General features: G+C 38.1%; 1 protein-coding gene across 2 annotated transcripts in view; it reads left to right on the plus strand.

The window, feature by feature from the left end:
- LOC126976999 (acyl-CoA synthetase short-chain family member 3, mitochondrial) overlaps positions 1–6,583 on the plus strand; it is a 58,635-nt gene extending 52,052 nt beyond the window's left edge. For both annotated transcript variants that reach the window (XM_050825635.1, XM_050825644.1), the window contains exons 11-12: positions 924–1,155; positions 3,553–6,583. In XM_050825635.1, coding sequence (XP_050681592.1) covers positions 924–1,155; positions 3,553–3,833 — 513 coding nt within the window. In that variant the 3' untranslated portion in view covers positions 3,834–6,583. The remainder of the gene's footprint in view (positions 1–923; positions 1,156–3,552) is intronic.
- Positions 6,584–13,941: the final 7,358 nt, after the last annotated feature.

A 13,941-nucleotide genomic window follows, 5' to 3' on the forward strand; every position in this document is an offset into this window, starting at 1 on the left:
GGTCTGGACTGGGAATAATCTTTAATTATAAATATTTATTGTACGATATCACATTGTAAAACATATTTTATATAAAAAAAAGCCCGCTGAGTTTCTTGCGCCCATTCTTCTCAGGTCTGAGGCAGTCTCTTTTGAATGGGTGGTAGTTTTTGACGGTCAATAAGTGATTTTAAATTCTATTTTGAATAAAAATATTTGAATTTGAATATAAAGTAATCTTTGGTGGGAACTGCAAATTCAAATTAAACAGAAAGTTTACCAATTATTTTAATTAAACATTAATAAAGATGTACAATAAAAAGGTATTCTAATTTCTACTAGATTACAATTTTATTATATTTATAAGTATGTAACATCTGTTAGCGTGCTAAAACTCAGTAATGGCTTGATATTTGCTTTATTATTTAGCTTCGCATTGCAGCCGCTAAGCTAGTGCATTATTCACCCAATGTGCATGGAAAGTGGTATTCATTTAATTGGTGGTGTGCATTTAATTTTCAAGTAAAGAGAATACTGTAGTAATCTGCATTTTGCTTTTTTCAATTCGTTCACCCTGGTAGGCTGGTGAGGAGTATTTGTTATTGGTTACACACGTTCGTGTTACATACATTACATCGTGAATATATCTTACTTTATGACGGTGTGAATACGATTCAAGAATTATACAAAAATGATGATTGGTTGCTTGGTTGCACCCCATACTCTATCAGACCATATTTCCTTAAGGGCGCTGCATTTTATCCGCTTATAAAAAAATATTTTTGAGAAAGACCTCGGTGAAACGTGTCTGGACTTTGCTAGAAAATCCTAATCTTAAGTAGGAAATTAACACGAGAGCAATTGAAAGAACTTGGTGAATCACACTTGGCAACATGGCGTTTGGAATGGCAGGAACTTTGCTTCAACAATTGGCTTCCCACCAGGGTTTCTACGACACACAAGACGTCGGCTGGATCAGCACCGAGGGTGCGGTGTGGGTGGTGGCGCGCGCCGATGACGTCATCAACGTGGCAGGTCACCGGCTGTCCACCGCGGCCATCGAGGACGTGGTGCTGAAGCACGTGCGCGTGGCAGACGCGGTGGTGGTGGGTGCACCAGACGCTACCAAGGGAGATGTGCCGCTCTGCTTGTACGTCATGAGGCCGCCGCAGGAAGGTATTCGATAACACTATTTTTACCATCTTCAACCCTTAGATAACTTATACATCTAATTAGAAGATTATTGACGGACCAAAGTAGCCATAGTATTACATGTCTGAACGCTCGCGCACTACGTCCGATCCGAATACGAATTACAGGGATGTGTACTTTCATGAGTAGGTACTTATAAGTAAACAATAATAAATATTGTCTGACTTAGAACTGAGTTTTACTTAATGTGCCTGCAAGGATTTAGGACGGTATATATTGTCAAAATTTTGTGTCTTGTCGCAAAATATTATCTTTTATTTGATGTAAAATAAAATCGAAAGTGATGCCTTCATTCGGTAGTAATTATAAAATTGCCTGTCGTATTGGCGTAACACTGCATGGTGATCGTAAAATGCTCCTTTTAACCGACAGTACGTACAATAGCATTGCCAGAAGTTGACGCCGATTGAAAGGATTCATAATCAACGACGTGAATGCTCTATTGTGGCTTCGCGTTAAATGCGGTATGCCAAAAAGTAGCCCCTGAATTGCTTGGAATATCCGAATTCGGACCAAGATTTTCACGGCTAGAGTGCAGCACTCCGTAGAGTGGACTCTGATCGGACGTAGTGCGCACTTTGTGTTTCGTGAATCGCTCAAAATAGAGGTTAGCTCTGAACTCAACTTTTTTCTCGATCTCAGCCTATTTTATATGTATAAAAGAGATATATGTACAAAATACGTATCATCATCATATCAGCCGGAAGACGTCCACTGCTGGACAAAGGCCTCCCCCTAAGATCTCCACAACGACCGGACTGGCACTACCCTCATCCAACGCATTCCGGCGATCTTGACCAGATCATCGGTCCGTCTTGACGACCTACTAACACTGCGACTTCCGGTAGGTGGTCGCCATTCAAGGACTTTGCTGCCCAAACGGCCATCTGTTCATCGAGCTATGTGCCCTGCCCACTGCCACTTCAGTTTCATAATTAATTGGTCCATGTCGACAACTTTGTATCCTAAGGATAAAAATAAAATACGTGTAAATACAAAATTTGATAAATTAAATGCTCCAATAATGGAGCATAAGTACGTAAGTAACGTAAGCACATAAGTACTCGAGGATGAGCAAATAAAACGCCAAATTAAATGATTTTGTTTTGAATAACTCACACTTCTTCCATTTAGGGTCACATAAAACAATTTCGAATCCCTAACCTTCCACACCTTCATAAATAATAAATGCACAGCCTGCAACTCATGTATTAATGATCTTTTTTAATTAGGGCTTCCCTTATAGAATAGGAGAACGGACGTGTCACTTAGTTTACGTTACCTTAGGTCTAACATTAAGGCGAGTTATTCCTAACACTTTAGGCAAAAATCGCTCGAACGTATATCTATAAGATTCGATAGGTATGCATAGACACGGGCATGGCTGAGACACGAACCAAGCGATGCGGGTCAACGACCCCCACCACGGAAGAACCGCATAATATTTTTTAAATCTTACAGTTGCACAAGATATTTATTCACCCTCACCGATGCTCATGACGTAACCAGGGGAAACACGCCCCTTTTATAAAGTCGTTATTATACCGATCTGGAAACAATCTAAGTAAGCCAGTATTCTTAGTACGCTTCCACGTAACGATAGTTTTAATTTTATGTAGTCATAATAATATCGTTAATATAGTTATATATATTAATATTTGTTTTGTTTGAATAATAAATCTAAGTAAAATATTAGGAATAAAAAAGAGTATCATGTCACCCGAGTTATATGACAAAGTGCCAGGATATACTTTCAAACATAAACTTAACCCTTTTAAGCATCATCTATCTTTTACTCTAACTTAGATAGCCTCAGATGATAAAAACATGTACATGTGCTTCTGAAAACGTCATTAACCTTCGAAGCTTATAATAAACTTTTACACTTTGTAATATTGGGCAGTCCATCTTTTAATCAGCCTTAATTTCTAATCACACCGAATATAGTCTATCCCAAAACACAAACAGTCACACATCCTATGTCAGCTTGTCATATTTCTTGGTTGGTGGAGTGAGTGACGCTGCCAAATAAAACCAGGAACGCTTTAAGAGTTTTCTTGCCATACCTACACGCAGGTCTTTTTGTATATAAGAGGGGGCAAATTAGCAAGAGGCTCATATGATGGAGAGTGTTGAGGCAGCCGCTCAAAGACATCCGCAACACCAGGAGTCAAGAGACGCGTTGCTGGCCTTTAAGGTGGTAGTATGATCTATGCTTGAAGGTCCCTAAGTCTATCTCCGTTTTTGTCTTTGCTTTTGAAAAACATTACAGCATTAAACGAATTTTCACAAATCATCAGAAAGCATTTCACATCCTTTTTAAATCTTTAAATACTTTACGTGTGCTTTTTTGTCGGACAGGAGAAGAGATGGTATCGGAAGAAACCATTAATCAGGAACTAATAGCTTTAGTTCGTCATCTCATTGGTCCGATAGCAGCGTTCAGGAAGGCAGTCGCAGTACCAGCTTTGCCGAGAACTAGATCGGGCAAGGCGCTCCGAGGAGCCATCGCGAAGATGGCCAGATCTCAGCAAATAAAACTCCCCGCGACAATCGAGGATGCCTCAGTCTTCCCGGAAATTAAAACGGCTTTACAAAAATGTGGTTATGCTTTAGATGCTCCAGATCCTGAAGTCTCATAAGTTGGGTGTAGTTTAGTATTTAAACATCATTAAAGATTACTTTGATGCAAAAGTCTTCACGATTGTAGTCGTGATAAGTGTTTTTTGTAGATTTTATAAAAGTGGTATTGGCACCGAATCATAAGAGCACCCATTCACCATAGAAATAGATCATAGACTTGCATTCTGAAAACTATCATGATAAATATCATGTTCTATACTAAGGCCAACGAGACCAGATAATGAATGTAAACAAATAGACCATTACTGAGTTACATTATACCTACTGAGTTATATTGTGGTAGCGAGTGCCTATTATATTATCTCTGTCTCTATCACTCGTACCGTTGTACGCAGTAGCAGTCAGTTGGTCGACGACAGCGGTGGTAGTGATACGTATTTTTTCGTTTCCGTTTTTACTTAGTTTTTGTTATTACCTAAACAAAAACTAAGTAAAAACACTTATACATTACAGTTGATTTTTGCTGTTATTGTGAGTAGTTGTTGATTTTAATTATGGAATCACAGCCTGGCAACTCTAGACAACCTTTGAAACAGCAAATCTTTTCAATATTCAAAGATATCGATAATAGTGTTTTGAACCCCTTTGTGTACATTCTTTATCTCTTGTTTGCCTTACTATATAATATTATCCTTTATTCCATTTCATTTAAGTATTTTAATTGTATTAAATTATATTTGCGGATAGTTGTAATGTAAGTTATTAGTAATAATAATTGTTTTAGTAATATCATAGCTAATACAGGTACATTGCTAAGTACCTTTATTATGTCACTTCTATCAATACTATTTTACTATTATTCCACGAAATATTTACTTACTATATAGTATAATATAAATATGTGTCATTTTATATCTGGTTAACATCTATAATAATATTTATTATATTTTATTTTGGTTTTTTGTGTCTTTGTGAGGACATTATCTCGGAACCACTCATTGAATTGAAAAATCTAATTGAAACAATTTTTGTTGTAAAGTTTAGTGCGTATTTCATCAAAATCAGACAGGCCCACACATCACAATAAATTATTTTTCAATATTCTTGTGTGTTCTAGAGTCATGCGTACGACGTATTTCTATTATTCATTTAGATAATCTATCCCTTTTTCCTCGAATGATTAAACTCTCGACTCCAAAACATGCTGCATCGACTCATTGCTGTTTACACATAAATAACAACGGGGGTGTCACTAAACATCGCCAGTAGTTTTGGCAAACCAACAAAATAATTGGTGTCTCTCGTCATTATGACCTTCAACGTATTATTGAAACATACAGCGCTTAACTATGTCCTACATGTAGTCCAACAATATAAATTAGTTTCTGGTAGTGGAAAATAATGTTAAATTAAAAACGGATGATTATTCTCCGTTGTATAACCCCCGCGCATTGGAACAGGGACGAGAACTTTACATGTCAGCAGGCTGTCCGATTTTGATTGGTGATTTTTGACGTCACTAACATGGCGGATTCACCGCATTTCAATGCGCGGGGATTATAATCATTACAAAAATAAGCATTTAAGTCCGTATTTCAGAAGGAGTCAGTACTTACGTAATCCACGAAGAAGAAGATGAAGTGTATTTTGTTACTGTCTTTAAGACTGCTTTTTGATTTCTATATATATATGAGACTCAATACATATGAACACGAGACGCCTTTTGGAATATAAGCCTTAATCCTAATATTTTATAGCGTAAGTGACTTCATTTGTTAATAAAGCTTACGTAGAAATCCGTGCTCTTTATTAAATAATGGGACTTGGACGAATTAACCAGGGACACGGAACCCACGAAGAATGTATGATATCACAATTCACAATCGATTAATTTTCGAGGGTTGAGGGAGAACTACAATGATTGTCAAATATTGACAGTTGTGTTTCAAGCTAGGTATACATAACCCAACTAAATAACATATTGTACGATTATAGGTTGTTTAGAAATTGTACTTACACGTGAAAAGACACATACTTCACGCTAGCTTTTTACGCTATTATATTATAAAACAAAACAGAGCATTTGCCCATTTTTGTGATCACACTTCTAAAACTCGCGTCATACGGAGAACGCCATATTGCTTACTGAGGCTATTAGCCTCAGTAGGTGGCTAGAGTAGAGCAGTTAAGGCGAAGAGTAAGCAGAAAACACGCAAACATGGTGTTTTTAGACAAGTTTTGTGGTGAACACTACTTTAAAGACTTAAGGGTATGTCTAACAGGATTACTGTTACACATACCCTTAAGTCTTATTTGTAGGTTGCTAATGCTTGCTGTTGGTTATAGTTAACATTGTCGAGCCTTTTTGAACTACCACTTTTCTTTGAAGTTCAACAAGTTTTTTGGCATGGCGTGACGCATTTTTTTGGTACTTCTCTCAGAAAAGTTATTCTTATAGCTTGTACTTTTTTGTGTAGGTTCATTTATTAAGATTGGTAGTGAATAACGAGAATTGTAAGCATATAAACTGTTTTCCACGGAAGAATTTTGAAAATATTGGCTTCGTTACATAGATGGCGGGCCGGCAGCCGTGAACTCATATCGCTCAAGGTCGCTGGCATTTAGTGTCGCCTTAAGGCGATCATGGGCCTAGTTACGCGGCCAGTGGTTAATTCGTCCAAGATATGGGATCATTAAACATAGAACAAAATAAGTAAATCAATTTATTATTAATGTAGCATATTTTGAGTAAACCATTACTTGCGCAAAACTTTATGAGAATAATGAAATAAATTTACTTGAATCTAAATTTGTTTTAATCAAGTACCGAACTTACTTTATAGATGGTGTTGTCAACCAATGACCTCTTACCTCTAATACCTCACCTGATAATATCGTAGTGGCGCGCATCTAAAATGTCAAATTTTCCATGTTTATGGCGCATAAAACTAATATTATTGAAAAATTAATTGTGGTTGGAAATAAAGTTGTTGTTCTCCGACAAGATGGACTGACCAAATTAAGACTCTTCATCCAAAGTCTCTATGGTTGTTAGAGACGTGTTGGACAGAAACCGGTGAAGGCAGATCATCCGCTCCAGATGCAACCCTAGTGCTAACCACAATCCTCAGAAATGAGGTACTGACAACAGAGAGAGATAATATGTTATACAGAGTTATTGGTAATTCGACGCATTTTTTTATATGAGAGGGGGCAAAAGGGCAAGAGGCTCGGGATGGGAATGGTGAGACCGCCCATGGACATCCGCAACAACAGGTGCCAAGAGATTCGTTGCCGGCCTTTAAGGTGGAAATATGCTCTATTCTTAAAGGGCCCCAAGTGATATCGGTTCGCGAAAACAGCAGCCGGTAATTGATTCCACGAAGTGGCTGTGCGAGGCAAGAAAGTTCTTAGAGAACGTCAAGAGTTATGTCCTGTGGTGGAATCTGGACGCTGGAATCAACCCACCTCTGAGCACTCCCGTGATAAATGCGGTAGAATATGCAGAGATAACCCACATCTCTACGCAACGCCAAAGAATCAAGCTGATCGAAGATGACTTGATCGTCGATGATTCGAGCCGCTCTTCTTTGTATGCGGTCAAATGGAAGAAGCTGGTAATTTGCACCTTATATAGTTGCAGCCAGTGGCTTATAGTGGTACTGTCTTGCCTTACTGAGGCACACCAAAGTTTTTAGAGGCCAGTTTGGCCTTTACACATGACTTTTTTAATAACTATATCACATATTGGGAATGGAGCGACTGCCTAAGGGCTATTTAGTAGTAAATTTTATTGCATACGATTATTTTGCATTGCATAATTTATATTGCGGCGAAATTTTAAATATAATAAGAATAATAATATGATTAATCTTAACGTGTTATCTATACCACCTACATTGTTAAAACCTGTTAAAACAATATCATTGAGACGGCGTGTTAACTAACGCACTACAGAGTTTAAAACTAGTGCGGAGGGTAGATTTAAATCGTTTTGTTGTATTATTGCTTCTTTTGTAACGGGGATAATAAATCGAGTTAGTTAAATAGCTTAAGTTTAAACTGTATCATTTGGAAGGAGTAAACAAATATTATTAAAGATGATCTACTGTGACAAATGAACAGAAATATACTGCACATTGGTTAATAGGATTCCGTTTGGTTGTTAAGGCCTGAGAGTTACATTATTCGGGTGCTAAATTTTTTTGCTTTGAGTTTGATTTGTTTTATTGTCATTGAAAATAGTTTTATTTAAATTGAGCTCTGTTTAGAAATTTTGAGAAATACCAACCAAAAGTTTTAGTTTATGTTAATATTTAACTTGTGAAGACAATGATTTGTTACAGTATCATAAGAATAGTTATGTAAGTGCAATAACATGTTATTATTCTTAAATAGAATGTCCTAAAATATATGACGGCGCGACACATGACATTTGACGTTTGCTGTTGACGACGTCGGAACAGAATGGCAGCATGACAGATGTCAGCTGTCAGCTGCCACTCTTGCGGAACGTCACATCGGTGGGAGCGGGGCGGCCATCTTGGTCACTTTTGGATTGAGAACCGCCAACAAACAGGTAACACGCAGCCTGTAGAAAACATCTCTGCAACGAGAATATTGACGAATATAGAGAAAATGTTCACCCGGATATTTGTGATGTCGCAAGCATCAGCTCCTGTGAGTACCAATACCATAAAACTAATCGATTTTGATCCTGATGATTCCGAAGCTGATATCGAAGGCTGGTCGCATCGAAGGCTGGTCGCATCGAAGGCTGGTCACAGAAGTAATAGTGCAGGGGAAAAATCTTGTAGGTGTTAATCTGCTGATGGCACTTACTAAGGCGCTCAAAGGTCGCGCAGTGACCCACTTGACCAGAATGAACCTCAAGGAATTAACATGGGCTGCAGTTAAAGAAACGTTGCTAGCTAGATTTGCTAAGCCCAAACTAATGCAAGATCATTTCGATGAAATTTTACGATTTCAAATTAGTGTCAAAGAAACCACATCAGAGTCTGCAATGCGATTATGGAACTTGATCGAACGAATACCAAAAACTGACCTACCTGAAGAAGTTCACTGGGTTCGTGATATCGGTGCTATGTCAAAAGGATAATTTAATACGTAGAGAGTTGATAGCACATGTGATAACTACTCGTGCTCAATTTTTTCGGATCCTCAATGGCATATCACTAACGCGACGTTTGGACGTCAGTGATGGAAATCAAGACGCCGATTCTAAGCGACCTCGAATGACAGACTCGAGATTCCCTGGAAAGTGTCATTGGTGTGGCGTGCCAGGACATCGACAGGCTGAATGCAAGAAGCGAAAGGATGAGTCCAAATCATTGAGGTCTCATGATCCAGCCAGTTCTACAAACAATCAAGACAAGCCGTCTATAACCTGCTACACGTGTGGAAAACCTGGTCACACGTCTACGACTTGTCCAGAAAAGAAGAACGGAGGAAAGTCTGAAAGGAAGGAAGTCCATCTTTGCGACCATCAACTTTCTAGATCTACGTTAGAGACATCAGCTGGTGAGAGATTTCCATTTTTTTATTTGATAGCGGATCATCTTGCTCCCTCTTATCTGAAATTTTTCGCTGTCGGTTTCCGGGTACTGTGCGTACTAATCTAGTCTATCTTTCTGGTATCGGAGGTGATGACGTACTTGCCAAATTTTAAGTACCGTAAAAATTGGAGATGCCTCAGTAGACCTTATGTTTCACATCCGTTACGTTCCAGATACGGTAATTTCTGTGCCGATTATTGTAGGTAGGGATATCTTAGATAAAGGTTATTGTGTGACAATCGATAACGACAAAGTATTATTTAGGACCAAAGAGCATACTAATTTTTGCGAAACTAAATCGGCAGATTTTGATATTTCTTCAATCGATACTGACTTAGAAGGAGAAGATAAAATGTTGCTGTCAAAAATAATTAGTAAATATTCAGATTATTACATAAACGGTATACCTACTAGGCGCGTTACTACAGGGCAATTGAGCATTAAATTGATAGATCCTCATAAAATAGTTCGAAGGTCTCCCTATCGACTAGCATCTATAGAGAAACAAATAGTCCGCGAAAAAAAAATACAACTATTGTAAGCTGCCGGTATAATTCGTGAGAGTTCCTCCCCTTTTGCGAGTCCAATACTCCTTGTAAAGAAAAAGGACAATACCGACAGAATGTGCGTTGATTATCGGGAACTGAATTCCAACACACATCCCGATGCACTAGATGAAGTCGAAATTCAAAATGAGCAAGATTGTCCGTAACTGATAGGTATGCCTTTCTTTGGCATACATTTCTGTTCGTTTGTATTTAAAATGCTGTGTTCCGTCCGGTCCATGCCATTGGGGCTGGTCGAAGGGACACACTTGTCTAGACCCTGTCTGTGATCTGGTCGAAGGGACAGTGCCGTCCGGTCCATGCCATTGGGGCTGGTCGAAGGGACACACTTGTCTAGACCCTGACTGTGACCTGGTCGAAGGGACAATGCCGTCCGGTCCATGCCATTGGGGCTGGTCGAAGGGACACACTTGTCTAAACCCTGTCTGAACCGGTCGAAGGGACAGAGCTGTCCGGTCCATGCATTGAAGCTGGTCGAAAGGACAGACTCGTCCGGTCCGGGTTATGTTTGGTTAACATAACGAGCTTGTGAGATATCATCCGGTCCATTATTCATAATGGTCGAAGGGATACATGGTTTCATAATCTTGCTTCTGAAGTTTGTTAGAATTAGTGCTGTGCTGTTTGTCAGGCTGGACGAGCAGCCAATCATCAAATAATAAAATTGTCTGTTTTAGGACGACGTTAGATCTACACCCGAGGACGGTCGAATGTCAGTCCGGCCGTGGCGGCGCGACACATGACATTTGACGTTTGCTGTCGACGACGTCAGAACAGAATGGCTGCATAACAGATGTCAGCTGTCAGCTGCCACTCTTGCGGAACGTCACACCGGTGGAAGCGGGGCGGCCATCTTGGTCACTTTTGGATCGAGAACCGCCAGCGCACCACGCGCTCGACGAATTGCTTATTTCCGACGCCATCTTTAGCAGTTTCTGATTTGATTTAATAGAGTATCATTATCTGTACCTAATTAAAGTGTTTTAGAGTTATATTTTGTTAATCTGTGAAGTTAAGAAGAAATAAATCACTGGAGAACTAATTTGTGACTTTGTTCGAGTTTCTGACCCACGTGAAACATGGAAGATTCTGATATAGGCCATCCTGAGTCTATATATAGTTGCAGGCCCGGTACACTTAAAATTTTTGTTTGTAAACCTCCTAAGACCTCTTTATCTGTATCTGGGAGCTTGTAAATTAAACTACCGACTCGATCTTTACTTTAGTTTATACGTTTGCACTCGTGAGTTATTAAAGAAGTAAGCATAACAGCAAGACTTATCATAAAGATGGCAGAGAGACATTCTGCACGGACGCACGCCAAGAAAGAGAAGATACACACATCAAAAAAGTCTAAGCAACATATACTAATTTAAATTTTAGGATGGTTTTTCACATTATACCGTTGTATTTTATTTTTAAAATAATATTTTTTGGGTCCTATAATGTAAAAATGCTGTTGAAAACAGCTGTTGTCTTAATAAGTTCTTTTAATCACAATATTCAGAAATCAACAATATTAGAATATACTGCAGAAACTAAGGTACATAAGCAGCCAAACATTTTTATAACAAAATGAAATTTCTAAAGAAAATGAATTTATTGTGAAAGAAAAGGATAATTTAATATAAAGTATGGCCTCCTCTGCTATTCAGAACTTGTCGGCAACGATTATTCATTGAATTAATGAGACTGTTTATATCATCTTGCGGTATTCGCTCCCAATGGAATTGTGACAAATCCTTCAGTTGTTGGGTTGTTGTCACTCCGTCCAAGTCCATCAAAACACGTCTCTGGAGCATGTCCCATGCGTGCTCGATGGCGTTGAGGTCTGGGGATTGTGCATGCTAGGGCAATACCCGGACGTTCTCCGTTGCCAAGTATTGACTGGTTCGCTGAGCTGTATGTGAACCCGCATTGTCATGCATTAACGTAAAATCGGAGCTAAAGGTTTGTGCAAATGGATGGACATAAGGTCTGAGAATATCCTCAACGTAATTTTCAGCGTTTTTGTTTCCATTTACGAAAACGAGCTCATTTCACTTGTTCTTCATAATACCCGCCTATACCTTAACTGTTGAGCCGCTGCATGGATGAACTTCCTGAATGCACCTGAGCCTTTCAGTATTTCCGGGCCGACGGTACACTCGCACCGTTCTTGTATAGGCCTAAACCCAAATCGCGACTCATCGGAAAACATAATTTTAATCCATTGTTTCTAGGTCCATGTTCTGCATTCTCTACACCATTCATTTCGACGAGCGCGATTCCCGTGATCGGTGGGCACATAATTGGGCGTCGAGCTCGTAGGCCGTACTAATGCAGTCGATTTCGCAGTTTGGGGACTTAAATAAACACCACTTGAATTTTGTAGCCTCAAACTTATCTCTCGAGTGATTAACATCGGCTGGCGTCTTGCAGTCAGTTGTATGTACTGGTCTTGCTGAGTGGTTGTACTTCTCTTACGGCCTGAATGCTGTTCAGCGACGACAAATAACACTTCTATGAATGCCAAAATGCCGAGATACCTGAGATTGATTACTTCCCGCTTGCAGCATCCCTACATCTCTTTGCATTTCATTTGCCGTCAAATGACGTCGCTCCATGACGTAAAGAAAAACTAACAATTCACTTTTGTCCCTTACTTTATTTAAAAGGTTGGTAAAATTATAAAATCCAGACTAAACGAAGCAATAAAAACGTACTTTAATTCAAACAAATTCCCTTTCATTTAATTTTATGATAAAAACAAAACATAATCGATTTTTTTTTTAAACTAGCCAGTATGTCATCAAAAGCAAAAAAGTTTACATACCTATGCACTTTGAGTGAATAAAGACTTAGAAATTAATTAATATAAATTATAAATTTGTAATATCATACATGTTGCTTAGACTTTTTTAATGTGTGTATTAGTAGGAAAAGTTAATGCCTATGACAGTCGCGGATAAAAGTTAGCGTCTGTCAGTAATGTGACTCGCGTCCTTTATTGTCATGTGTCTGGCGTCTATAACTATCTCCCTCTCTGTTATGTGATTAGTTGGCACTCCAAAAAATCCTGGGCTGCCAACTTAATGTGTATGCAATCGCCTCCTATACTCGTAATCTAACTAATAATCCTCTTAATTTGAATACTTTTTAAGAACTACTACTACTAGGCTCCGTGAAATTGCTAAATCTTTAAAAGTGGACTGTGTTATATTTTATAATAAACTACCTGATGATATTAAAGTATTACCAATTAAAAATTTAAATGTGTCATAAAAATTAAGTTAACATCTAAGGCCTTATATAATGAGAAAGATTAATTGAATGATAAAGATAGACGGGATTAATGTTTTTAAATTTATTGTGAATATTGTTATACTCTTGAATTTGAATGCTACTGTAACTTTTGTACTTTATCCTGACTTGCACTAAAAACTTATAAGTTTTACAGTGAGTAATGATTTTTTTGATTTTAAAACAGTATATTTTTTTTAAGACAACAATCATACTTAATGTGATTTCTTAATTCTATGTAAAAGTAAATAAATAAATTTTATAGCGAATGTGAAACAAACATGAGTGAGATACCTACTTAACGAGCTCAAACTATAATAATAATAGAAGAGAAAATATTTGTAATAAGATAAACTCATAAACGTGACATGGCTTATGAATAGTTATTAAAAAGAATGGGATAGGTACGAAACCATAACCGTGTCAAGCTTTCACGGGCCGCTATCATTTACGGGCTGTAAAATTTTATGTTGGCTCTTGATACAAACATGCTGATTAGCATTTTTTGAAATGAGTATTTTCGCAGAAAATGAAACTTTTAAAATTTTATTAAATCTGCATTCGTAAATGGGAGTTAAAATTATCTACCCATTACAATTTTCTAAGATTTTAGACTCTGTCTACAGACTGTCAGCATTCATCAATCATCAGTGTCAACCTCGGGTGTCAACTGTCAGTTATTGCCAGCCAAATTAGTCATTATAGTCAATAGTCATCACTCAGCAGTCAGTAGTCAACTAGTC

Source organism: Leptidea sinapis, chromosome 2 (assembly GCF_905404315.1).
Source record: "Leptidea sinapis chromosome 2, ilLepSina1.1, whole genome shotgun sequence".
Classification (NCBI taxonomy): Eukaryota; Metazoa; Arthropoda; class Insecta; order Lepidoptera; family Pieridae; genus Leptidea; species Leptidea sinapis.